The following is a 24,943-nucleotide window of genomic DNA, read 5'->3' on the forward strand; positions in this document are numbered from 1 at the left end:
CTGATCTGTCAATGAGGTCTGAGCAGGTGGACTCCTGTAGCCATGCATACACATTTATTTCAGCATGATTCTCCCTGAGTACAAGAAAGCTCATTCTTCATGAGCTTTCCTTGTTCAGGATCTGAAGTGCAGTTTGTATCCAACATGGAAGAATGAAAGCCTCGTTTCCCCAACTCGATGCCTTTATCTTAGCCACCCTGTACTGAAGAATTCTAGCAGTCTAGATGACTGAGTGTTGGCCACCATCTCCAAACACACAGAAAATACCAGGGAAAGGAAAAGGGAACTTTGCTTCACAAACTTGCAACTCTTAGCAGAAAGAAACACAAAACCACCAGAAAGCCATTTTCATTCGCAGCATATCCCTTTGACGGAGGTGTAACATTACTAACAGAGTGATCTGATAAAGGAAGAACAACGCCTCCTAATCTGGATATTAAAGGTAAAATGACAATAGAGAATTAGTTCATCTAAAGACAAAGGAAGAATCCAAAAATCAGGTTTGGCTGTCAATGTGTCTAATTCTTGGAGCCAGAAAAACAACTCAGCAGCCTCAATCAGTTTCAGAAAGGGAGCTGTCATTAGTAATTTTTTGCAATTTTCCCATCTCTCCCTGATGAGAGATGTATATAGGCTTTATATCTGTATATAGGATATATAGGCTTATATTTAAGCGGCATTGCAGAAAAGGTACCTGAAGAAAGCTTATGTTTTGTAGTGAATAGACTTTGTAAAATACGGCATGTCTGAAGTGACAACACATCTCCAAGACTGAAATGTTTCTACCAGATGGACAATTTCCTTAGCCAGTTATCAGAAGCTGGAAAGTCTGACAGACACCTTCTAGTCAGAAAAATATTCAAGACTTGTGGGGCAGAAGGGAGAAAGGGACTCCAAGAATACTGCGGGAGAGGGGATGGCAGCTCCCTGCCACAGAGAAGCTTCCAGAATGTCTACCAGAGTAGCACCCCTCAGTACAGAGCAGAGGTATAACTGGCTTCTGTTATGCTGAAGAACCTATGAAAGGAAAAAAAAAAAAAAAAAAGGGAAAAAAGGCTTTCTGTTTCCTCAACTTTTAGAATATCCCAGTCACAACAGTAGGAGCACAAGGAGTACAACCCCAGTATTCTGCCCCTCATTCAGATCACTGATAGTTACAAAGAGGTACAGGTTAAAAAGAAAAAAAAAGGCTTTCTTCTACTCTACTTTTTCTAGTCTCCTTTTCTTTTGGATTCTACTCTTTACAAATTGTATTACTGCTTGTATCCATGGCATTGCTGATAGCTCTCCCAAACACTGGCAACAGGAAAGAACCCAATTTGTGAAAATTTCACTGCTACATGCAGTGTTGAGTCGCAGCTGTGAAACTGATTGGGCTCTTAGTTTATTCAGCGCTGCTCATCAAATGTATCAGTAGCTGCAGTAGGGGTAGGAGAGGTTCCTTTAGACTCAGCAAGATAAACCAAAATATAAACAAAGGCAAAGGCAGTCATGTTACCCTCAGGGACTGTCTTTCTTCACATCAAGACTGTCCAACTGGTGGCCTGTGGGCCACATGAATGTATAGCTCCCTGGCTCTCAGGCTCCTTCCTCCAGCTGCCACTTCCTGCTTTCACCCCAGGGATGGGGCAGTGCAGCAGCACTTGGAGCTGAGGGCGCATCTAGGTGAGCAAAGTCTGGCCCATGGGCCGGATTCAACTGGTAGCAGACTCCATTTCCCAGCAGCCCTTGTCTGGTGGTTAGGTCTGGTTTCCGTGGAGACCCCAGCAGCAGCCACACTGTCATAATGCAGGGCCAGGGTTTCCATGGAGACCAGCCCCAGCAGCAGCACAGGCCTCTTCCTGGCAGGGGCGGGTCATGCTGCAGGCAGGAGTGGGGTGGGCTCAGCTAAGGCTGTGTATGTGGTGGCCTGTGTGGAGCAGGCAGCACAAGTGGTGCCATTGGGATGGGTGGGTATGGGGGGCTATGGGGAATTTTGGGATGGCTATAGTTCCCCCAAACACCACCCCTGCTGGAAGGGCATGTGGCAGGGCAAGGAGCTGCTCTAGGGCTGGGCTGGGATCTCATGGTGATAACTGCATGGTCCAGAGCCAGGGCAGAGCTGCAATCTGCAGCCTGCATGCCCCAGGCAGGGACATGCAGGCAGCAGATCACAGCTCTGGCTCCAGTCATGCAGGCAGGGGGTACTGGGAAATGGAGTCTGGCCACTAACTGGATCCACCATTTTGCCCACTGCTAAACTGGGGCCACAAGGGTGGGGGTGGGGGAAGGTTCAGGACCACATGCAGCAGTTGGAGGGAATGCCTTGCAGGGAGCATGCACACCCACACAGAACAGTGCACCAGTTGGGGAGTGCCCAGATGGTACAGTGGTTGGGGAAGGCAGGGGGAGAGAAAGATGGAGTGTCTATGCAGTGCACCTGGCACAGCCCTCGCAACATGTGGTCTACACTGGTGCAGTCCCTGTGGTCTTAGAAGTTGGACAACCCTGCTTTAAATTAAATATTGATTCTACAGAAGCTGCTGAGGTCCCTTCACTTGCAAAAATAGTGTTGATTATTTGAGCCCTGAAAAATTAGGACTCATTAATATTGGGAGCTGACTGATAAGAGTCTAAAACAGTCTAATAGTTTGGTAAGAATATTGAAGGCTTCTGAATAATGACAAACTGGTGAGGAAACACTAGATAAGTCAACAGGGATTTGACTCGCACTATTCTGTTAATAAAATTATTCAATGTTATAAGAGAAAAGCCAGATATAGTCTGTGTTATCTCATACCATCTGTCAGTGGATTCTAAGTACACTTTTAATGAAATAGTAGTTACAAAATATGGTCTGATCTGGAGACTAAATGACCAGTCAACATTTATACAGCTCCATCTGCAATAAAATATGCAAAAGGAATTATGCCAAAAGATTTTTTTTGAGCAGCCCACCTCTTAAAATAAAATCCAAAAATATCAAATTGTGCTGCTCTATACCAAGAGAAACATGAATAGTACCAGTAGAACAGCAGGTTAATCATTGTGTGTTCTGCGATCAATAGTTCCTTCCAATTTGAAAGCAAAAGATAACCAGCTGCCATAGTCTCCCCGACAGTCCTTACAACCAAACTCTCCAGTAAGTACAAAGTAGTACAACATACTGCTTTATATTCATAAGTTCAATATTCAAAAAGGAATTCAAAATAAGCTATTTGTAGCTGCTGCTGTCTCAGTTCTGAAAGTATCTTATACGTTCCAAAAATATCCCATGGTAGTGGTTTATATTTTAGCTGCTGTTTACCGTCAGGAAAGGTGTGGAACACTTGCTTATCACTGTACTTAATAATCCTTACTTGATTAAAAACAAAAAACCAGAATTTTACTTCTTTCCTGATGCTCCTAACATAGACTAGTCAGGCATTTCAGAAAGAGAAGGCCAATTTTGAAATTTCATTCTTGTACACAATCATCCGGTTTATTCATAAAATCATTTCCTCTAACAAGAAATACTGCAAGGTTTACTTAATTTGCTTTGCACTGTTGAAGTCAAACAAGACTCCTATTGGAAGTTTTATTCTATTCAAAACTGGAAGACAAAACACATACAGAATTTTGAGACTGCTTTTTCTGGGGCAGCAGAAGATTATTGCTATTTTTTGTAATCTAAAATGGTTAACTTGACAGACCCCCAACCCCATCTCCTGTGCTGAAACTGAAGCAGGTATCAGAAGAAGGGGAAAAGTCCTTACATCACTCAGTTGCAGTGGACCTCACTGAAAAAGTGCACAGTTCACTATGATGTGCCACATGTTTTCTGAAGGTGGTGTCAGGGGCTGCCGGAGAACCAGGAAGTCAGAGATGGGAGCCCTGAAGGGCTTACATCATCACAGAAACGCTCCTACAGCCTCTAAGCCCTGTTCTGACCCAGCAAGAGTTTCCCTTGATTTTTAGTTTACAGAATACAAGTGAAATTACTACAGATGGGTAATGGTTTACACCACTACCTTCTGAAAAAAAAGAAGGTATTTACTGTGGCCCAGATCTTACAATTGTATGGGCACAGAGAGTTTCCTGAGCTCATAGAGAGCCCCCAGCTAATTTTTACCCTCCCAGGCATAAGGCAAAAGCCTCACAGTCTTACAGCCTTACAACAAAATCTGAATCTTAACTTGCAGGGCTGGGGGGGGGCGGGGGGGAGATGATGAGAAATGACTAACTAGCCCTCCCCTTTTTTTGAAGAAAAGCAAATATGACCCAACATTTGCCAGAAGGCCTGAAACAGCAGCTCTAAAAGGTGGACCGTCCTGACACATCATCTCCTGGCTGTCTTGATTTCAAGACCTGCTGCCCTGGGGAATGCTGCCGAGCCCCCCGAAAAGGTAGAGGCCCAGCGGCAAGGGGAATACTAGCTGGATGGCAGCGAAGACACAATGACATCTGGGTGTGCCCTGCCCTGCCCAGCCCTGCCAGCGGGAAGAGCGACCCCCCACACCTGTCATGCCGCGTAGGGGACCCTGCTCCCAGGTAACAAAGCCCCGGGCGCCGCCGTCCCTCCCACCCGCTCCAAGGGGCTTTTTTTCTGGCCGAGACGTAGCCCCAGAGCGCTGCCTTTCCGGACACACCCTCCGCCCGCCCGAGAGCTCTGGCCCCGGGGCACCCGCGGCTCGTGCGCCCGGCCGGGGCCGTGCCAGCGCCGCCCGCGGGTCGAGGGCGGGCAGCACCGGGACCCCTGAGTGCGGAAGCGGCGCCCGCGCCCGGCTCCGCGCCCCCGGAGGGCTGCTGCCTCCCGCTTGGCGCCAAGGACGCAGTCCCGCGGGCACTGACAGCAGCCGCTCCCGCCCCCCGCACGTGGGGGCACCGCGGTGCCCACCCCGGGGGACCCGGCCCTGCCTCCGGGCGCCGCGTATGGCGGGGGGGGGCGCGACAGCCGCGCGGACGAGGGCAGAGGGGGCGGCTCCCCGGCCTTACCTTCCTCGGGGCGGAAGCGGCAGGACCCGGGACACTCGCCCGTCTGTGCCAGCCAAGCCGCAGCCTCTACCTCAGCCTCAGCCCAGCTCCGAGGAACCGCCGCCGCTGCCGCTGGGGCTGTCGGGTTTGAAAACAGCCCTCCCCCCACCTTCTCCTCCCCGCCCGCCGCTCACCCCTCCCCACCCCCTCCTCCGCTGCTCACAGCGTCGGGCTCAGAGCTGAACACCGTGAAGCTCTCATTGGCCGCGCTGCCCCACGTGACCCGGGCCAGGCACGAGACGCGGACGGGCACGCGCTGCCGCAAACGTTAGAGGAGTTGGCTGGCAGTTGGGTGGGGAGCTGGCGGGGGAGGGGGGAGGCAGGACCAGAGCAACGTCACATCACATCACCTGCCCCCTTCCCTTCCCCGTGCGCTGCCTCGACTCCCACCGCTTCCCCCGCGGGAGAAACGCGCAGGGACAGAGGGGAGTAGTGGCTAGTGCAGTCCTGGGAGGGGGCGGGGCGCGGCCGGCGGGGCGCATGCGCAGAGCGGCAGCTCTGTTCTTGGCCGCTGCGACTGGAACATTCTGGAAATGGCGGCGGCGGAGACGAGGATGCGGGAGTCACGGAGAAGGAAGCGGGGCGGGAGCGGAGCACTTTAGCTCCTGCCTCTCTCCTCCCCCTCAGAAACGGGAACGGAGTCGCCGAGGCATCCCGGGGAGTCGTTCGTCCGCGCCGCCCCGTCCCCGGGGAGGGGTTTTTCCGGCGGCAATGGCGCAGTGAGTTTTAACAACTGGCGCAGTGCGCATGCGCAGGTGGCCACGCTGCAGCCTATTGCCGGTGGAGGCAGGCGGCGGGGGCGCCCTGGGGCGTGTCATGCCTCTCAGCGCGGTGGGTTCTTAAATACGAAATTATCTTATTGGAAGCTCAAATTATCCTATTTCCTGGAAAACTATTGTACACCGAAAAAAAGGGTATGCAAATAAGTATGCAAGTCGGTCGTTTTATTTACTCTCTATTGCTCGCTGTAACTTGTCAGGGAGCGAGTGAGAACTGGGTCGTCAAAGTTGAAGTATTTCTTCATTTTCAGGCAAGAGGAAATAAGAAAATGCTGACAGCAATCTTAAAAGAGGGATAAGACTCCTTAGGAGAGGCATGGGTTTTTTGTAGATGCTGCATCAATGAGCTGTCTCCAAATTATGTTTTGAACACTTAGTGCTATGTATCATAGGGTATATATACAAGGGTTGATATTATCCTATAGATATGATTATCATTGTGGCAACACTGCCTATCAGGATATAAACCCAGCTTGTGAGCATCCCCGGTTAATGTGCCTGGTGGTGAAATAGGGCTTGCTGAGGTCCTGGGAGCAGAAAGACTGTACTTCATTTTCACAGGGTGAGAAGGGCACAGACAGTGAGAGATAGCTTGAGGGGTGGGATTGGTAGGGCACAAGGAGATGATGCAGCATTGGAGCCAAGGGAGGAAGCTAGGTGACGGGCATCTTGTGCAATTTGCAGGCTCAGCAAAGCCAGGGAGTGGCGGCCATTAACACACAGCCACTTTTTCCCCTGCCAAATTCCTAAACCCTGGATGCTGGTTGGAGCAAACCCACCTCTGCACCCCACCATCCCCCCAGCTGGGCTATGCCCCCTCTTTGCTTGTGTCCTTCCATGGGCCTAGGTCAGGCAGTTACTTTGGGGAAGAGAGCCACTTACTGAGTTTCGGTAAGCCATCAAGAGCTGCATGACAGGCAGCCAGGGGAAGATTATTATTTTCTAATTTTTTTAAAGGGTCCTGTGGACCACATTTTGCCCATCCCTGGCCTAGGTGAAGCCCCCTACCCCCGTCCTCCCCCTATGGCTGGATGATGCCCTTCCTTCACAACCCTAGAGACTAGATTGGAACCACCATCCAGTTTGGGGTTGGATCAGACACTGCCCATCAAGCCAAAGGTTGAGCACCACCAGCTTAGAGCAGTGATTCTCAAGCAGGGTGCCTTGAGAGCCTTTCAGGGGTGGTGGAAGGTACAAAAGTTTTAGCTTTGTAGTAACGTGTACAAACACAATTCCCAACATAAACCCAGAGGATGTGTCCAGACAAGCAGACATGCAGTAATGTGGCACTGCAGACCCATCTGTGGCACCACACATGCAGGTGTTTTCTGTGCTGCTACTTTGTGTGCGTTGGGGGGGGAGGGCCTTGACCCCAGGAATCCCTGGGTCAAAATAACCCCACAAAATTTTTTAAAAAATACAGGGCAGCACACACCAAAAACCAGAGCCTGGCTGGCCAGAGCCATACTCCACTTGTTGCCCAGGCTCCCTGCTGCAGGAGTGCTGCAGCTACAGCTCCCCAAGGCCCCGGGACAAGCTGCTGGAGCCAGCACAGCTACTAGCTCATCTCCCCTATCCCACCTAGGATAACCTGTCATACACAGGAACACATATACAGGCGTTCCCTAGGGGTGAGTAGCAGTGGCACAAGGTGTGCTACTGCTTGCTACTTGTCCCCAGGGAAATGCACATTCCTGCTTACAGGGACATGCCCAGAGATTTCAAACAGGGATCCCTAGTGTTAAAAGCATTCTGCTCTGTTGTGGTCTTTACAAGTTTGCAACAGAAAAATTGATCTAGTATTTTACTACTGAAAGCAAAACCAGTGAAGAACTGGCATTTTGCTCAAGTCTAGCAAGATTAAGAAACAACATTTTAAGATAGCAGTTCTCAACTTTTTCAGACTCAATGCACCCCTTATTCAACTCGAGGCTCCCTTTGGAAAATGCCAACTCTTAAAAGTTGTAAAACTCTTGTTTTTCTGACTATAGAAAAAAATATTTCTCCATGCTTTTGTTGCAAAGGACTTGAAAAAGACACAGCCCCTAACTTCTATGAATCGGCAGGTTTTTTGAGACCATGGACTCCTGTTAAACTCAGATTTCAATCTTGTGAATTGTGTTTGTACACCTAATGACTAACTTTGTGTGGCATGTCCCAGCACTGCTGAAAGACTCTCAAGGCACCCTGCTTGAGAATCACTGCCTCTCCTGCAAATTGCAAAAGGTGCCTTTCAAACTGCTTCCTCCCCTCTGTCCAAAGCTTCATCTCCCTGTGCATGCACCACCATGCATCTCAGGGGACAACAGCCACTTTTTTGTACCCTTTTGATCCCATTTTACAGCCTCTTGTACCAGAGGAAAAGGTAGGAGAGGTTTAAATACTTCAGGAGGTACTTTTCTATGTACATATAAACTAGAACTCTCTTCTTACTGCTCTCAACATTTCCTTATAGTATTTGTATATTGTTTTTTGTTGTAAGCCACCTCTGAGCCATTTTTGGGGAAGGCGACATACAAATTAATAAAAGAAATGTGATTAAGTTACTTTTTTTGTCTCGGAAGTAGTACTGATGGCAGGTCTAGTTTATCTTGAGTTTGTGGGAGGTTTTTCAAGATCCAGAAGTCCCAAATTGGGGACACAATGGTCAAATAGCATACACTTTTTTTTTTTTGGGTAGTCCCAAAACTATTTAGTTAGGTGGTTTGTACATTAACTGAAATCACAGCAGCCTTAAGAGGCAGGAATGTTAGGTCCTGTCTGTGTTTGGGAAACTTCCTAAAAAATGCCCTTCAAAATCTATATTTGTAGATAGATAGTGGTGAAGTAGAAGCAACACTAGCAAAACCAGCAGTCAGCATGATGGTATTAAATGTGGTGCCATGCTCAAATGACTATAACTAGCTTAACATTAAATTTAAAAATTTATCTTGCATAGACTGGACCTTAAATTATAACTTGAAGATTTGAAGTAGAAGAGTCAAGTGCATATAAGAATACACCTGGATGTAACAAGGTGGCAGGGCAAAAAAAGTCTTCAGTGCTGACGGTTGTCACCATTGGAAACAGTTAAATATGAAATTTGGATTCTGTTCTCCTGAACTGTTGCAGAACTGGCATTTTGGTCTAGTCTATGCTAGAGAAATTTTGACGTTTCATTTAAGCATGCAGTATGTCAACATCATGCTGTGTCCCTACACATGCTTCAGATGGTACATATATTCTGAACACCTTTTGAATTAGGCTTGTTTTGAGGACGGTTATCCATTGCATGGCCCTCCAATGCACCTTTCTCTATATGTGGGCATAGACTGCTGGTGTCACAGACCTAACAAAGCAAACATTCCTTTGCATTGAGGCAGCTTGTCTAATCAGCTTTTTCAATTCTGTTGCACAAAGATCAAAATTTCTGGGAGTCATTTCTCATATACAGATACTACTTCGTTCACCATGGGGTTCAGTTGCATGCTGTTTGTACAGGATTTTCACTTTGAAGCTGTTATTAGCATGTCTTGGAGGCTACTATTAGGGTGTTGCCAGCTGGCTGGAGGATGTCTTAAGGGCACTGGTGGCCATCTGTAAGGGCAGCTGCTCTCATTTTGCAGTAACTTAATAAACAACTATCAGATGGACTGGTCGAGATGGTTGTCACTTGAGCAGTGCCAAGAGTAGGCAACAGGATGCAGTGTCCTATATCATTGGTTTAAAACCTGTGGTTCCTAGACCCCCAGGGGTCCACAGACGCTAAGGGGTCTACGAAAGATGATTATGACAAATCAAAAGCATGTGCAAACCCACACTTAAAATTCAGACCTTCATTTGAAATATCCAAATGAAAAGGTTGAAAACTCCTGTTCTATAAAACAAAATTCAGAACAAGTAGGGGCTCTTCTAGGCCCCCTCCAAGAAAAGAAAACTTATAGGCTGAACCAAATGCTGAAAGATGTATTCTCTCACTGAGACAAAATATGCTTCTAGGTAACCCAAAGACACCAGGTGTAATGGTGCATAAAGAGGAAGCATGGGTCCTGAATGTTAGGAGTCAGGACGGCAAGGAGGCAACTAAGGAGACTGTGAATACTATTTACAGAACAACACTGGAGATCCAGAAGTAGCAGATAAGCCAATTCAGGGTGAAAAGTAATTGGGGGAGGAGGGCATGGATCTCTGCAGCAGATATGATTGCAAATTCAATCGCTGGTACATTTGACAGTTTTGATAGATAAGGGAAGAGTTACCTAGGTTCTTACAAAAGCTGCCATAAAGGTTCAATAAAAGGGCAGATACAGCATCACATGACAACAAAACCATTCCCTCTCTTTAATATATCCAGAAAGCTGTAGCTTCCTGTCCTTGTTACACAGGTGCAGCTGCCAACTTCCTCTGAAGCTCAACCCAATTCTGTACCTTAACAGTACCACTGATTTGGCATCAACCTTGAAAACCTGTTACCCTGAAAACCTCTTACCTGCTGCATAAACTACTATTACCGGTTTGGACAAATGTGTCTAGATTGGCATGCACATTATCTGATGCCTTATGCTGAATTAAAAATGCTAAACAACTGATGGTAAAGTAAGACATAGGTGTGAGAGACTAGACCAATTCAAGCAACAAAATAGGGGAAATTTTGGCTACTGTTTCTGGAATCAGGAAGGGAGAACAATGGGAGACCAGTAGTCCCAATAGGAATTCTAATATTAGAAAAGCTTAAGTCTGTCTGTTCATAATGATTTATTCATGCTCTGATTGGCTGACAAACAGCCAGTCAGAGTGCAAATAAGTGTCCTGACAGAAGGCAGCCCACTGCCATGATGGTGGGGACACGGGACGAAGCACAAACTACAGGTCATACCAATATATGCAACAGATTCCAGGGCAAAATTGTTAGCCTTTGCAGGAACTACTAAAGTCACCTCCTCCTCCTACATATAGGTTATGTATGCAAATATGGTTGCATTTAATCACCAAGTTGTTACAAGTGAACAGTTTAACCCTTTTTGTTTTCAGTTGTATGCTGAAAACTGGAAATGGAACAGTATTAAAAATGAACTGCCTATAGTGTATCTGGTGATTGTATTGCATTTGTATTTAATTCAGTAAAGCCTGTGTATTTTCCTTTAAGTAAGGCAGCTACAGAATCTCCAATGATTTTTATCTTATCTTAAGTCTGCCGCAAAGCACATATATGGCAGCCCTTTCAGCGAACACACTTAAAGAGAGTTAACTGAGAGATAAGGAAAGACACAGAACGGGCACATAGGTCCAACTGTACCTCCTGAACATAAAATATATTTAAATTGCTTATATCTTTTATATATAACACCCACTATGCAATCCCTGCCCACACATCCAGCTAACTGACTAGCTGAGATATCCAACTTCTTAGGGTATTTGCTGCATTTTCCAGTGGACTGTTCCACATATTTGGGCACAGTTATTCTAGCTGATCAAAGGAATACGGAAAAAAATTCCACATTTTAAAGTTATACTCACTATTCTCTCTCACAAGACCTGAAAACAAATGTCTGGCCATTCTATTGTCATGGTTTGGACCATAAAACCCCCCCAAAATACCTCAGTAGTTAGAATTTGAGTATTGTGTGGAACCAGAAGTAAAGGAAGCTAGAAAGTGCACTTACAACCACCACTGAAAAACTATAATCAACTGTTTTTCCATTTGCTAGTTACCTCGGATGTTTTGCGGCTCACTTTCCAAAACTGCCATGTTGGTCTCTTTTGAAAAAGTCTTGGCTACAGCCCCAACAGCTAAGGACTTAGAGTTTTTTTTGTCTTTTCTCATAGTGGGCTTGACTCCTTAACCTTGTGATACCTCCCAGAAACAATTTTTTTCAGAGATCATCATCATGAGCTTTAGAATAAGGGCTTATAAGATAGGGCAACTGCAATGCTGTAGTAGAGCTCAAATGGAGAACTCAAGCTTAAGCATCACACAAAACTGGATACTAGTGTGGCACATTGGACCACTGGCACTTCACCAATGACGGACCACTTACTGCTCGCTAATTTGGCTTTTCAATGGAGAAAAATCCTGAAACAAGGCACTTTACTCAAATTCCTTTTTTATAAAGAAGTGCTTGCTTTTATAGGTCTAATATTTTAAAGTACTTGAAGATTATTATTAAAGTAGTACTAGATAACTGCAAGTTACAACTTGCACAGCTACTACAAGGACAGATCATACAGATAACACTGAAAATGCTACCACTGCAAAGGTTCTTTATGGCAGCATTCATAGAAACTAAAAGGTGATGAGATTTATTTTTTTAAAGTATAAAGATTTATATTTGAAAAGGGGAAAATATAATACTGTAGCACCATATACAGTGTGTTTTAAGCAATGTAAGTTATGATGTGCCACTTGATTTTGTGAGTGTTGTGGTCAGAACCTTGTCATAACCACAGGTGCACAAAGAACATCAGGAAATGCAGTATATGTTGAGGTCACTAACTTGCCTTTGCATGTTTTCAGGAGGCATACACTATGTTTGGGACTGCTGCAGGGAATGAATAGCTTGCTAAATTTTTGAAGCCAAGAAAACAGATATTTTTCAACATTTAATTAGGGTTTTATACGGGATAGGGAAATAATTTTAGTATAATTGTGTGCTATGATAGTTAACTAACTATTTTTGTTTCACTGGTTTTTGCACTTATGTAGAAAGCTGGAGACTACCATATAAATGACTGATTTCAGAAAAGGTATACTATTTGTAATAGTTTTCTCCTCAATTGGAAATATGGTATAAGGAGAAATTTTAAATCTTTTAGTAGGAAGACCACATTCATACTGAAACTGTTTCATAGGCCATCTTTCTTTCCTGTTCATGATCCTGGAAAAGAGTTCTACCAAATGCATACACCATCATAACAGGTTAACAGTAACATTTTATGTAGAAACAAACTGCAGAGTGTTATATTCTGTTGGCTAAAATACCAAAAATCCATCTGACAACTAGATAGATATAAAAGCCCAGGTCAAAAAGAAAAAAAAGATGCTATTACAGTCTCCTGCTCATAACAGTGACAGCAAACACAAAACACCAAGATCAGAGATGGATCACAAAATTAATAAGAAAAAAACAGTAAAAGGGCAAGCTTGATTATCCAACCAACTACTCACCCAGGTCCAACAGAGATACAGGACCAGGATTTTCAGGTGGTCTCAAATTGGAAGTGTATGCCATTTTATGAACACTATCAAAGATTCACACTTCAATTAATATTTGTCTAATTTTGAATGCAGTTATAAACATGGACTCCAAGAACAGTTATATTAATAATTTTAAAGGTTTATAGCACACTTTGTTCTTAAATAATAGCTTCTCCAAAAGGTCTGTGTCAATTTCCAGTCTGTATTATAGCCCTTAAAAGCCTCAGGCCTTGGCCTGCCTGGCAAGGCTGCTCACCCGTGTCTGCCAACTCCTCAATTGAACACTGGGGCGGGCAGACACAGGTGATCAGAACCCTTCACCTGGGCCTAGCCACACACCCGCTCCCTTCCATGGACCAAAGGACTGACATTTCATATAGCAAAATTAAGATGCATTATAAAAATATCTTGCACACCATCCTCTAACTGCACACTTTGACTGTGGTCGATGATAAATTTGGACAGAAGGTGATTTTTTTATGTGTTATTACTTAATCTATCATTGCAGACCAGCAGTTCTGTGCAAGTATTCCACTTACATTTTCCTGGACCTTTAAAAGGCCATCTCTAGTTCTTCATAACATAGCATTATTGAGAATTAAACATGTCTTTACTTAATCCAACAAATGTTTAAAAAAATGGTTTAAATAAAAAAGAACAATATGTCCATGAAGCATTTCTACTATAGCTGCTATAGTAACACACATAATAAAGGGAAGTTTTGTATGGGGCAAAAAATTTTTCCAGTGTATTTGAGTGTGTGCCAGCACTAGGTATGCAGCTAATTAGTCAGCTTCTCCCTCACTGAAAGAACCTTTATAAACAACAGATCAGGGAAAGTACTTTGACAGGAATTATTAAATATTATGATGCTTTATCATAAACTACTTCTTCCTTTCCACCAAACTGGTTACTTAGGGTTTGCCCTACTGCAGCAGATTAGAAATCTGAAGATGGTGATTTCAGCATTTCATATTGTTAACTGTATTTTACTGCTGTTGCTATCCTACCTTTTAAAAAAGGTTTAAACATCTCATAATGGTCATTTAATGAGTGGAAAGTAGTTTTATTATTCTCATACAACTTATGATTTTATAATTTATTACATCAATCCTTATAGATCTGCTCGAACTCCAAATCCAGGTCCCTTGGGTGGTTCAGTCAGAGATGTAAGACCACCAGCTGGTTCACAAGAAAATCGCTCACTCCTGGAAAGGAAAAGATCTATCAGATTTGTTTTTAAATAACTACTCAGTATTGTAACAATTGTCATTTATCCAAAGGATTAAAGTAGTCTGACTCAAACTTGGGTCTGCTATTTTTCTTATTCAAGCAGTGTCAAGCATCTGAATACTTTATAGCAGTGGCGCTCAAGCTTTTGGCACCGTGGGCCAGATGAGTGAGTGGCACAGAGCCAGTCCACGGGATGCCTTGGGCCCTAGGGCACCATGCATAGAGTCATGCTCTGCAGCCTGTAGGGTTCCCCACAGGTCTGGAAATTGGGAAGCAGGGGAGCAGTACCAACACTCTCCTCCCACCAAATTTTCAGACCCACGGAAAATCCCATGGGCCAGATGACATGGCAGCGCGGACCAGACCTAACTTGTGGGCCATGGGTTTAGCACCTCTTTTTAATCTAGTCAACACCACTTGTCACCAGGCAACATGATGTTTCACTCATTTCTATGTTACCTGAAAGCTGCATTTTTTCCTCAATTACTGTAGTCTCCTTACAAAAATCAATAATATATAATGCTTCTAAATATATAGCAATAATTAGCTCTCCCATCAACACATATTCCTATACCTACAAAATGATTCGGGAACAGTAGGAATCAGAGAAATGAGTTTTTTAGGAGGTTCAAATACACCACAGATTAGTAGTGTGTTTATGTACTCTAGGCAAAACATCTAGTTATGGGTCTCCCAGCCATGTCAGAGCCCTCACCTCTTTAAGTGCTCCTGTTGGCAGTCTTAAAAGAACAAAAATTTAAAATCTTTCAACAGTTTGCCCAGTCCTCTTTATATTCAGATTCAGACACATGGAAAAGCTTGTACTTTTACTTCACTGAACAGTGAAGCCTTTGTTTCTACTGTATATAATCCAAACCTTTCACAGAAACTTTCCATTTTTTTTGTGTCCTTGCGTGACAAGGTATTTAGAAAAATTTACGGATTTGTTAGACTATGACAGGGCCACGCCATGAGCACTTCTGCTATGGCCTTAAACTTGCAAATTCTGCTTTGTCAACCACCTTAGCAGCTGAACCAGCTCAGTCCCCTTCACAGGAACTAGTTCACTACACACTAAAATAACATCTCCCCCCCATAAAGATATTTCTAAATACTCAGCTCTTGTTATACAAAGTACCTTGGTCCAGGTTTGGGAACTTTGCCAGCCTTAAGTTCATCAATTATGTCTTCAATATCTTTTGGTGTCAAATCTTCCTATAATAAGAGAGACCATACAATATTAAAACAAAATGTAGAGTTTTCATTAATTGTGCCAATATGCAATATTCACAATATCTCAGATTAATAGCCCTTTTACCTATTAACCAAAAATTCTTCACTGTTTTCAGTACAAGACAGATAATCAATCTGACCGTATCAGTTAATATCTGTCTAGGTATAACAAATTAGCAAAACTAAGACCAGAATTTTCATGACAAACTAATATAATAACAACTACATTTTAATGGATTTTAAGCCAGTTAATTTTAGATCACCTATATCTGCTGAACCTGCACATAACAAACATGTTCTGAAAGTGACTGCAGGTTAACTTATTCTTGCAGAAAGGAGATCTATCTGCCTCTCATTATACCTGCAGTTGCCTAGACAATTAAAACTAGTTTCACTGTGCTCAACTCTGTGGGTGAAAAATAAGCCAATTAAAAAAGTCAGATTTGTGTTTTGTGTGTCAATTTAAAAAAAAAAAAGTTACACTTTAAAGACCCATTTCATTCAAACAGATTAATTTTGGGGGGGGGAGGGGTTAACTGTTTAATTATATGCAGAGGTGCACCAATAGTGATTTTTTGAGGCCGATAGCCAATTTTTAAGAAGGCATATTGGCCAATACTGATCTTCTGCTACACAGCCCAGCAGCATGGAGAGCTGCCTCCAGCTGGCAAGTCTGGTGTGGTGGGAGGGGAGGGTGCGAGATCAAGGCCCCTGTGGGGAGGGAGGACTGGAGCAGAGGCAGGGGCAAGTGCTGCCCAGCCATGGCAGGCACAGGACAGGCGCGCAGCTCATCTGGGGGGCGCGGGGGTAGAGGAGAGGCAGCTCCCAACACTGTGGGCCACTCATCCGAGAGCCACTGGTCTTGTGCTCACCAGATGGCTCCTGCCACTGGTTTGGGAGGGCATGGGGGTGGGGGGCATGTGCCCCCAGATCTGCATGGGGTGGGGCCAAGGCAGTGAATTTGTAACTGCAGCCCCAACCTCAGCCCTCTTCCCAGCACAGACTGCTCCACCAGGAAGAGTTTGGTGCAGCCCCGGCCCCAGCCCACCCTGCCCTATGCAGATCTGGGGGCACATGCCAGCAGAAGCTGCCGCACAAGGAGGTAAGCATCAGAAGAGCCACTGGACCAGCAGCACACAGCAGCAGGAGCCACCCCCCGCTCTCTGTGCTCCCTGGATGAGCCATGGCTCCGTCCCATGCCTGCCCCCGCCCCACAACCTCCCCGCAGGGGCCTTGATCTGCACCCCCCCCCCCAATCTCCCCTTCTTTCCACCACACCAGACTAACCAGCCGGACGCAGCTATCCACGCTGCCAGGCTGTGCTCCTCACTGCCTGCATGATGCACTGCAGCTGTGCACATGCATGGGGGCATTTATCAGCCAAATTATCGGCCCGATATGGCTGATGTCCAATATAGTAAATTTTCTTAATATTGGTCCTGATCCAATATCAGACTGATGTATCGGTGCACATCTAATTATACAGGCAAAATTTGCAATGTTTAAAATATTGCCAAAGTAGATTCAAATCCAGCCCAAACTTAAATTCTCATAAGTGTGTTAGGGTTGTTGGTTGTAGCCGCGTTGGTCTATGGACATAAAGACAGCCAAGGTTCTTTGGATAGTTGGTCTAATAAAAGATATCACATCTACCAAAAGAACCCTGTCTGTCTTAAATGTGTTACAACTCGTCATTCCATTAAAACCTACATTAATCATGTACATGCACAATTCAAAAGTGGGGATGTTTAAAAATCTAAGTAACAAAGATAAAAAATCCCATCAGGTATATTTGCTGCATCAAAAATGTTTAGAAGAAAAAAAACAAGCCAACCAACTTCATTCTGTATAGTAGTTCTTTCTTTTGTCCCATTTCTATGCTTTTGCCTTTAAATACCATTCAGGATCATCCCTTCCCTTTCTTTGAAGACAAATCCCTTTGAAGGGTTTCCCACAGGGCCCCTTGTAATTGAGAGGGTAAGTGGAGCATTGTGGTAGAAAAATGGACTGTTTCCCTTCTACCATTATTACATGTTGTATGTTTTGAAATACGTAAAAGCACTAAGAGATGATTGGTCAGCAGCCAAGAGCAAAATCGATTTTTCTATCAAAAGCATGATTATGTATTTTCCTAATACAGCAATGCATACTACACCCAGCCAGCTGAATAATCAGAGCAAAATAATTACATCAAAGGAAACATGAGAGGAAGCCACAGCATGATCTGAATTCCATCTTAAAAGTCGAATTCATTTTCTTTGCTGTGGTATTCCTGAACTGTTGCATCCCACTAGTCAGTACTCTTACCACTGTGGGAAAAGAGGAAGAAGAACCTATTAACTTCACCAAATTTGCCAAGAAAAATACTTTTTAAGAAACCTCTTCAGAGCTTTTTAATATAATGAATGCAATATCATTATACTGTATGTAACAGGTGTTGATCCCAGGGATAGCTGCTTGGACCCTGCTCTGCCTCATTTCTTAGACTTGCTCCCCTTCTCCTTTCCTGCCATGCCTTGTTGTTATTAAATCCTTGGAAAAGGAAGCTACCCCAGGGATCCCAGATTCCATGCTGCTTTTCAGATATCACTACTCAGCTCCTTAAGGGCTTATTACACAGCTCCAACTGCCCCTTACACCTTGCCCATGCCTTGCAGACATTACCATTCAATCCGCCCTGCTCCTGGGCCTGAGCCCTCTCTGGCTTCTTCCTCCCAGGCCTGTTGAGACCATCACCACCCCTTGTTTCAATCCCTAAGCCACCAGGCCACAGCCCAGCTCTAAGGCTGCCTTCCCTTAACCCCTGGGAGTACATATTCTCCTACTGTCTGCGGCATGCTCAGGAGATCCTTCCATATCAGCAGCCAGGGTGAGACTGCCTGCCCCAGCTCTGGCCTGGGGCTTATCTCCCAGTTGAGCTCTGCCCCTTTCTGGTCATGTGCTCCCCTGCTTGACTCTGGCCCTTTCACAGCCCTCTGCCTTCTTAAAGTAACAGGCGTACGTACCCGGCACCTGTTACACTATATTCCCTGCATACTTCACTTTAAGTGAAAGACAACAATTTCTTTCAGAACTACATGTTCCTTTTTTAAGCCTCTAAACTTTTCCCAAACTTATTCTTTTGGCACTTTCAATAGCAATTAACATCTTTTAACTCCTGAAATATTAGTCGTAGAAAAGAAAGGCCCAGGCAGCAAAACAACTGGTGAAAGTTTTCTTGAGAGAGCAAGGTGCAAAAATGACCAATAAAAATTCATTAAACTGCAGTGAAAAGAAAAGTAGTAGCAAGGATTAGAAACTAGAGAGAAGCAAAAAAAAGAGTGATAATATTAAGGCAAAAGGTTCACATAACATCACAAGATTTTTACTAAAATCACTATATTATTAATGATCTGGAAAAGGAGGTGACAAGTAAGACTTCAAACTACATAAGCACACCACCACCCAAGAGTTTGACAAGCTGCAAAGGAACATAAGGAATGCTAGGTAAAAAGTTATCACCTTGACAGCTGAAATTCAATACTGAAAAATGTACCAAAACACTGGAAGAAATAATCTGAACTACTCAAACAGTATATATTTTTACTTCAAGAAAAATATGTATTATCACTGCAGATTTCATAATGAAGACCTATCCTCAGTGGTTTAGTAGTGGTTAATAAAAACAGGGAAAGATGTTACATGTGAAGAAGTCCACAACCCTAAGACATATCAGCTGACATGCTTCAAGCAGAGATAGGAAAGTATTAATGCTGTTGTACAAAGTACTGGGCAAATACTATAGAATTATCCATACAGTTCTGGTTATCTATATCTTCATGAAAAATAAGTTCAAACAGGTGCAGAGAATGGCTATTAGGATGACTGGGGGAAGATGGATTTATCTTATGAAGAGAGGCTGAAGGAGTTTGGCTATGAAACTTAGTAAATAAAAACTGACTGAGGATATGACTACACTCTTTAAGTCTCCTGAGAGGAAGAAGAACAATTTAAGCTAATGGACAATGCTGGCACACAAACAGATAAGTATAAACTGTCTGAAAATTGGAAAGTTTCTAATAGAAAGGGGAGTAAAGTTATGAAACAGTCAATATGAGGAGTGAGGCAAATAACCCAAATAGTTTTGAGTTAAAGCTCAATAAATTTATGAATAGAATTTTATAATACTGCTGTCTGCAAAAGCAGGGAACTGGACTCAATAACCCAAAAGGTCTCTATGTTCTCATAATAGACACAGGCTGGGGAATGGAGGGAGAAAGGCAGGACACAGTTACACCATTGCACACCATCATAAATCCCACATTCACTTCTATTTGCACTGTATCAAAAAGGGGTGAAACAAAAAGTGGGTCTCCAAGGATGGGCAATGTGAATGTTTTGACATGGAAAAACTACAATATGAAGGATGCTGAAAAGACTATATCATCTCTGAAATAGCATTCCAAAAAAGATGGTAAGATAAAGCTCTACAAAGAAATGAATGACTCATAGAAGCCTGGTATTCATTCTCTAACGTAACACACAAAAAAGGGAACATTTCAATTAAGTCAATAGGAAATTTTAAAATTTGCTTCCTTCATCAGTTTTGTCACACAATGTACAATCAGACCAACAGAACACATCTTTACCAGTTACTGAGGCCAAAAGATTACTAGGATTCAAAAAAAGGATTAAGTATTCCCATGAATGGCAAATGCAATACAATAATAAGAATTACAGACAAGAATTTTGCAAGGGATATACCCAAAATCAAGATGGCTTCAATTTTAAGATAATTATAATTAGATTATACATACGGACATTTTTTTTTTGGACATGTAAAGAAATCTAATTATTGGAGGAATCATCTTAAATTCATCCTCCCACTGCTGTGGTGGGGATAGCAGTGGCAGGGGAAGGAAAAGGCCAGACCCAAACCCTTTATCCTCCCCACCCCCCCTGCCACATTGGCCCCCACCCTCATCCCCTGCTGCCTGTCACTCCTGCTAGCCTAGCCTGCCTGTCACATGCCAGCCCTGGCCCAGCCCAGCCTAAGCAGTGGTGGCAAATCTAGGGCTGGAGCTAGAACTGAAGGTAAGTGGAGGGGAGGGGAGAAGGGAGGGCAAGTAGTCAGGGAAGGACAGGTGGCTGGGAAGGGGCAGGCTATGGGGTCTCCCCTGCACTCTCAAGCAACACACCACAGGTCTGTCACACTCACACGAGGAGGGCTATCATAGATGACAGCCCGGTTCCCCTCTATTGATATGAAATCGGACGCCTTTATGTCCTCTATTTTTCTCTTGAAGAGAAAAGGAGAACATAAAGGCGTCCGATTTCTCTCTTGAAAAGAAAAATAGAGGACATAAAGGCGTTGGGTTTCGTATTAATAGAAGAGACAGAACAGAATAGCAGAAAACTAGAATGTCGTCTAAGATGGCCACCTACACCACATGCACCCTCCACCTTCCTCTCCCCACCTCCTCCATTGCACAGGTCCGCTGTAGCAGGGCAGGTGGCGGCTTAGGTCAGCCTTCAACCCCAAGCCTCGGGCCAAAGCCAAAGCTCAGCCAACACCTGCCCTGGGCGGGCAGTCAAATCTAAGATGAGGCTCCCCCTCAATCACCCTTTCAGACTGGAGGGGTAGGGGGGACCCTGGTTTTGGATTTGAGTAAATATGGTAAACTCTATGGTTCAGGGTTTAAGCCCAGCTGTAACAAAGAGTTGGGGAAAAGCTGTTTACTCAGGTTGTACCAGGAAAGGATTAGAACAACAAAACAGTTTGTTTAAAAAAAAGAAGCCGGGACATCCAGATTTAAGGTTACATGCATCTTAGAATGTTTAAACATACATCTTCAACTATCCCTCAATACAAGGATGATAGCTGCTGGGAGGAGGGGGAGGGAATTATTTGTGAGTTTTAAGAGGGCTGAGAAGTCCAATCCAGGCCCTGCAAGTTTTTCCACAGATATGACAGGTGATGCCTTGGGGTGGGGCATTGGCCAGAACGTTGTGCACTTTCCTTCCTCCTCTGCCATTTCTCAGCTTCCTGAGCGAGACAGTTCACTTCGAAATGGGCTGTAGCTTGATGTACAATACAGCACCATTGAGACCTGTTATCAGCCAGCACTTCCATTTGTCGGCTTAATGCCACCTTTAAGTTATGCTTTCAGGGTGTACTTGTAGCATCTCCTCTGTCCTCCACAGGTCCTCTTACCATGACTGAGTTGAAAGAAGAGGACTTGCTTCAGGAGATGAATGTCAGCCATCCACACACAGTGGCCAACCCAGCGGAGTTAATGTTTCCTGATCTCTGCCTCATTAGTGGTTATGTCAGCTGCAAAGAGGATACTGAAATTGGTGCAGTGCGTCTAGTACAAAGGAGCTTTCTGAGGGAACACTGATGGAACCATTCCAGGTCCATAAGATGGTTTATATATGTCACCCATGTCTCACACCCATAGACGAGCATGGGGATAACCACAGCACTGTACACCAGGATTTTAATTTCCACCTGCACATCAGAACAGCAAAGACATGGCAAAACAGATTTCCAAAGAATATGCTGGCATAGCAAATCCTATGTTCAATTTCTACATCAAGACTGACTTGACTGGGAGAGATGGCCGACAAGGTATGAGAAAAGCTTGACGTTTTCCAGGGGTTCTCCACTAATGGTAATTTGTGGGGAAGGGGGGCAGCCTGTGCCAGGACAGGCTGATGGGGCACCTGGGCCTTCCCAATATTAAAGGGAGAGTCCCCGCCTATGACAGGCACCTGAAAAAAGGTAATGGGTGGACTGCAGATTGGTCTCAGTGTGCTCAAGGATAACAGTAGTCAGGAGAGGTGCACCGATATATCAATGCCATATTGGATTGGCAGTGATAAAAGGAAAATTAACATTATTGGCTATTACCTTTTTTTGGCTGATGTAGCCAATAATGTCACCAAGAAATATAATATGCTATCTGGCCGGGGCCCCTGGATGCCCAGCTGCATGCGTGCATGTGGCCAGGAATGCAGCTGGATAGTGTGGAGAGCAGCACCCTGCAGATAAGTCTGTGGAGGGGAAGGAGTATGGGGGGGGTACAGATTGAGGCTCCCACGGTGAGGGAGGGTATGGAACATGGGGCTTGAGCAGCTGCCCAGCCAGGGCGGTGAATGGGACCTGGGGCTGGGGCAGGAAGCAGAATGGAGTTGTAGGCGGCTTGTCCAGGGGCCATAGGGGGGAAAGTTGGGGAGAGGGGGTTGGCTCCCCACCACTGCATGCACACCTCTGCTGGGGGGAGGCATGAGGGGGCATATGCCTCTTCAAATTTGTGCACAGGACTGCTTGCTGTGGACTTAGGGTTCTCCACTCTGCTGCCTTTGCCCTGGGCGGTCCCACGCTGGCAACACAACCTCTGCCCACCCAGCAGCAGTGGGGGCAGCAAGTTGTGCTCCCCGCTGCTGGTCAGGCAGGGGTCATGCAGCCAGTGCAGAACCCCTGAGGCAGAGGCAGCAACAGGGAAAGCCCCAAGCCCACAGCGGGCAGCCCACATCCACCCTCACCCTGCTCCAGTTAGAAGCATCCCTTCCCTTAAAAATTGTGGCAGTGGCACTTAAACCAAACCTCATATGACAAACTTTTGTTCAAGTGCCCTGCCATTTTTAAGCAGGGAGACGCTGATCCCCTGGACTCTGTCCCACTCCCCATCCCAGCCCCGGGTTCCATTCACCACACTGGATGGACAGTGCCCCCAGCCCCTACCCAACTCCCTCTCTCACCATGGGGGCCTTGATCTGCCCCTCCCCACCCACTTCCCTCCCCCATGCCTGTTCCCTTCCAAAGACTTACCTGCAGGGCACTGCTCTCCATGATGCCCAGCTGCATTCCTGTAAATCGGTTATACAATCAATATCAGCTGATATGCCTGATGAATAATCTGCTATTGGTAAAGCAAAGAAAGTCTTTATCAGTGCACCCCTAGTAATCAGGATACTGAAGGTAAGTGATGCCAACCTTGGTAATTTCCATTTTGCTATGAAGGTGCCACAGGCTGAAAAGCTGACCGTCCATTCAATGCTCAACCCCAATTCCAGGAGGAAGGTAGTCATGGATAAGAAATAAATCACAGCAAGACAGACAGAAAAAAGGGCTGGAGTGATGACACAGCCCTGCTTGACACCAGTACAGATGGCAAATGGGTCAGTCTCTGATCCACTGCAGAGGACTATGGCAGTTGTCCCATCATGGAGTAACCTGAGGACACTGATGAACTTCAGTGGACAACCAAACCTAGCTAACACCTATGGAGTCAAAGGCCTTGGTTAGGTATATGAATGCTATAAACAACTCCTGGTGTTGTTCTCTGCGCTTCTCCTGAGTCTGTCAGGCAACAAAAATCATGTTGGTACCCCAAGTTGATCTAAAGCCAGACTAGGATTCTGGGAGGACATCTTCAGCAAAGGGGAGGAGGTGATTCAGAAGGATGCGAGTAAGAAACTTCCCAGCAACACAGAGGAGAGCAACACCTTGGTAGTTCCCACATTGACTTCTCATTTTTTGAAGATGGTCACAGTGTTGGCATTGTTTCAGTCAGGTGGAGATTCCTTGTTAACCCATATTTTGATGAGAATTTGGTGAAGCTTTTATGCTAGTGATGTTCCACCAGCTTTGAAGACAAGTGCAGGAATGCCTTCTGGGCCTGGCACCTTATTGTTCTTGGTCTGAATGATGGCATGCCAGACTTGCTTGAAGGATGGGGGACCAGCAAGATATTCTCTTACCGGGTGTCAAGGGCTGGACTCATGGCAGCTGAGACCTCAAGTTCATGGTTGAGCAGAATCTTGAAGTGTTCCTTCCAGTGTTGTTTGATAGATACGCTGTCCGTGAGAAGGGTGGAGCCACTGGAACGTGGCCCATAGATGGCTTTTATTGCTTGAAAGAAGCTTCTCATGTCATGTTGATCAGCAAAATTCTGGATCTCCATAGCCTTTGCTTGCGGCACCACTGGTTCTTGATGCCCCATAGCCTCCTCTAAACTATAGCTTTGGGCTGGTGGTAAGACTTATTTTTGCTGGTTGGCACTGCCCCTGCCCTGCCTGCAGTGGGCAGCCTGCCTTCACCCCACACACACGTCGGGGAGGGGGGGACAGAAAATCTTTATCGGTGCACCCCTAGATTCAGTGCATGCCTTGTGAATAGTGTTAAGTTCCGATGTGCCTGGATGTCCTTGATATTGTCATCAGGTAGGTCAGAGAGTCTCTTAGTAAGGCACTGCTGAAAAGACTCCTGTCTAGCTTGGTTTTGGGAGTGAGTGCCTTCCTCATTCCTTTCCATTGTTTACGGTATTATGAAGGAAACTGCATATCCATGACTGATCTGGCTAAACAGTGGTCCATCCAACAGTCATCTGTACCTCTCAGGGCTCAGGTGATATGGACATCAGTACAATCACAGGCTCTGACAATATAATCAAGAAGGTGCCAGTGATTGGAACATGAGTGTTTCCAAATGGTCTTATATTTGTCACACTGTCTGAAGATAGTATCTGTGATGAGCAAGTCATGCTCT

At 45.0% G+C, this 24,943-nt stretch overlaps 2 protein-coding genes and 1 long non-coding RNA gene across 8 annotated transcripts in view; all 3 read right to left on the minus strand.

Annotated features, from left to right (window-relative positions):
* The window catches only part of ANKRD12 (ankyrin repeat domain 12), a 152,707-nt gene extending 147,592 nt beyond the window's left edge, over positions 1–5,115 (minus strand). For 3 of the 6 annotated variants that reach the window (XR_016441383.1, XM_090039693.1, XM_090039692.1), the window contains exon 1: positions 4,954–5,115. The gene's annotated coding sequence lies outside the window, so the exon portion shown is untranslated. The remainder of the gene's footprint in view (positions 1–4,953) is intronic. The other 3 variants (XM_090039690.1, XM_090039688.1, XM_090039689.1) reach the window with 2 other exon arrangements.
* An 8,871-nt stretch (positions 5,116–13,986) lies between these two features.
* NDUFV2 (NADH:ubiquinone oxidoreductase core subunit V2) overlaps positions 13,987–24,943 on the minus strand; it is a 49,316-nt gene continuing 38,359 nt past the window's right edge. Inside the window, exons 7-8 of the mRNA XM_090039694.1 lie at positions 15,317–15,393; positions 13,987–14,153 (exon numbers count right to left, since the gene is read on the minus strand). Coding sequence (XP_089895820.1) covers positions 14,060–14,153; positions 15,317–15,393 — 171 coding nt within the window. The 3' untranslated portion in view covers positions 13,987–14,059. The remainder of the gene's footprint in view (positions 14,154–15,316; positions 15,394–24,943) is intronic.
* Positions 15,944–21,735, minus strand: LOC149869091 (uncharacterized). Its single transcript, XR_016441385.1, has 2 exons — positions 21,605–21,735; positions 15,944–17,720 (listed from the first exon to the last, which is right to left on the minus strand). It is a non-coding gene; the product is annotated as an uncharacterized LOC149869091 (long non-coding RNA).

The sequence above is a fragment of the Crocodylus siamensis genome, chromosome 3, assembly GCF_052110815.1.
Source record: "Crocodylus siamensis isolate JL-2025a chromosome 3, ASM5211081v1, whole genome shotgun sequence".
Classification (NCBI taxonomy): domain Eukaryota; kingdom Metazoa; phylum Chordata; order Crocodylia; family Crocodylidae; genus Crocodylus; species Crocodylus siamensis.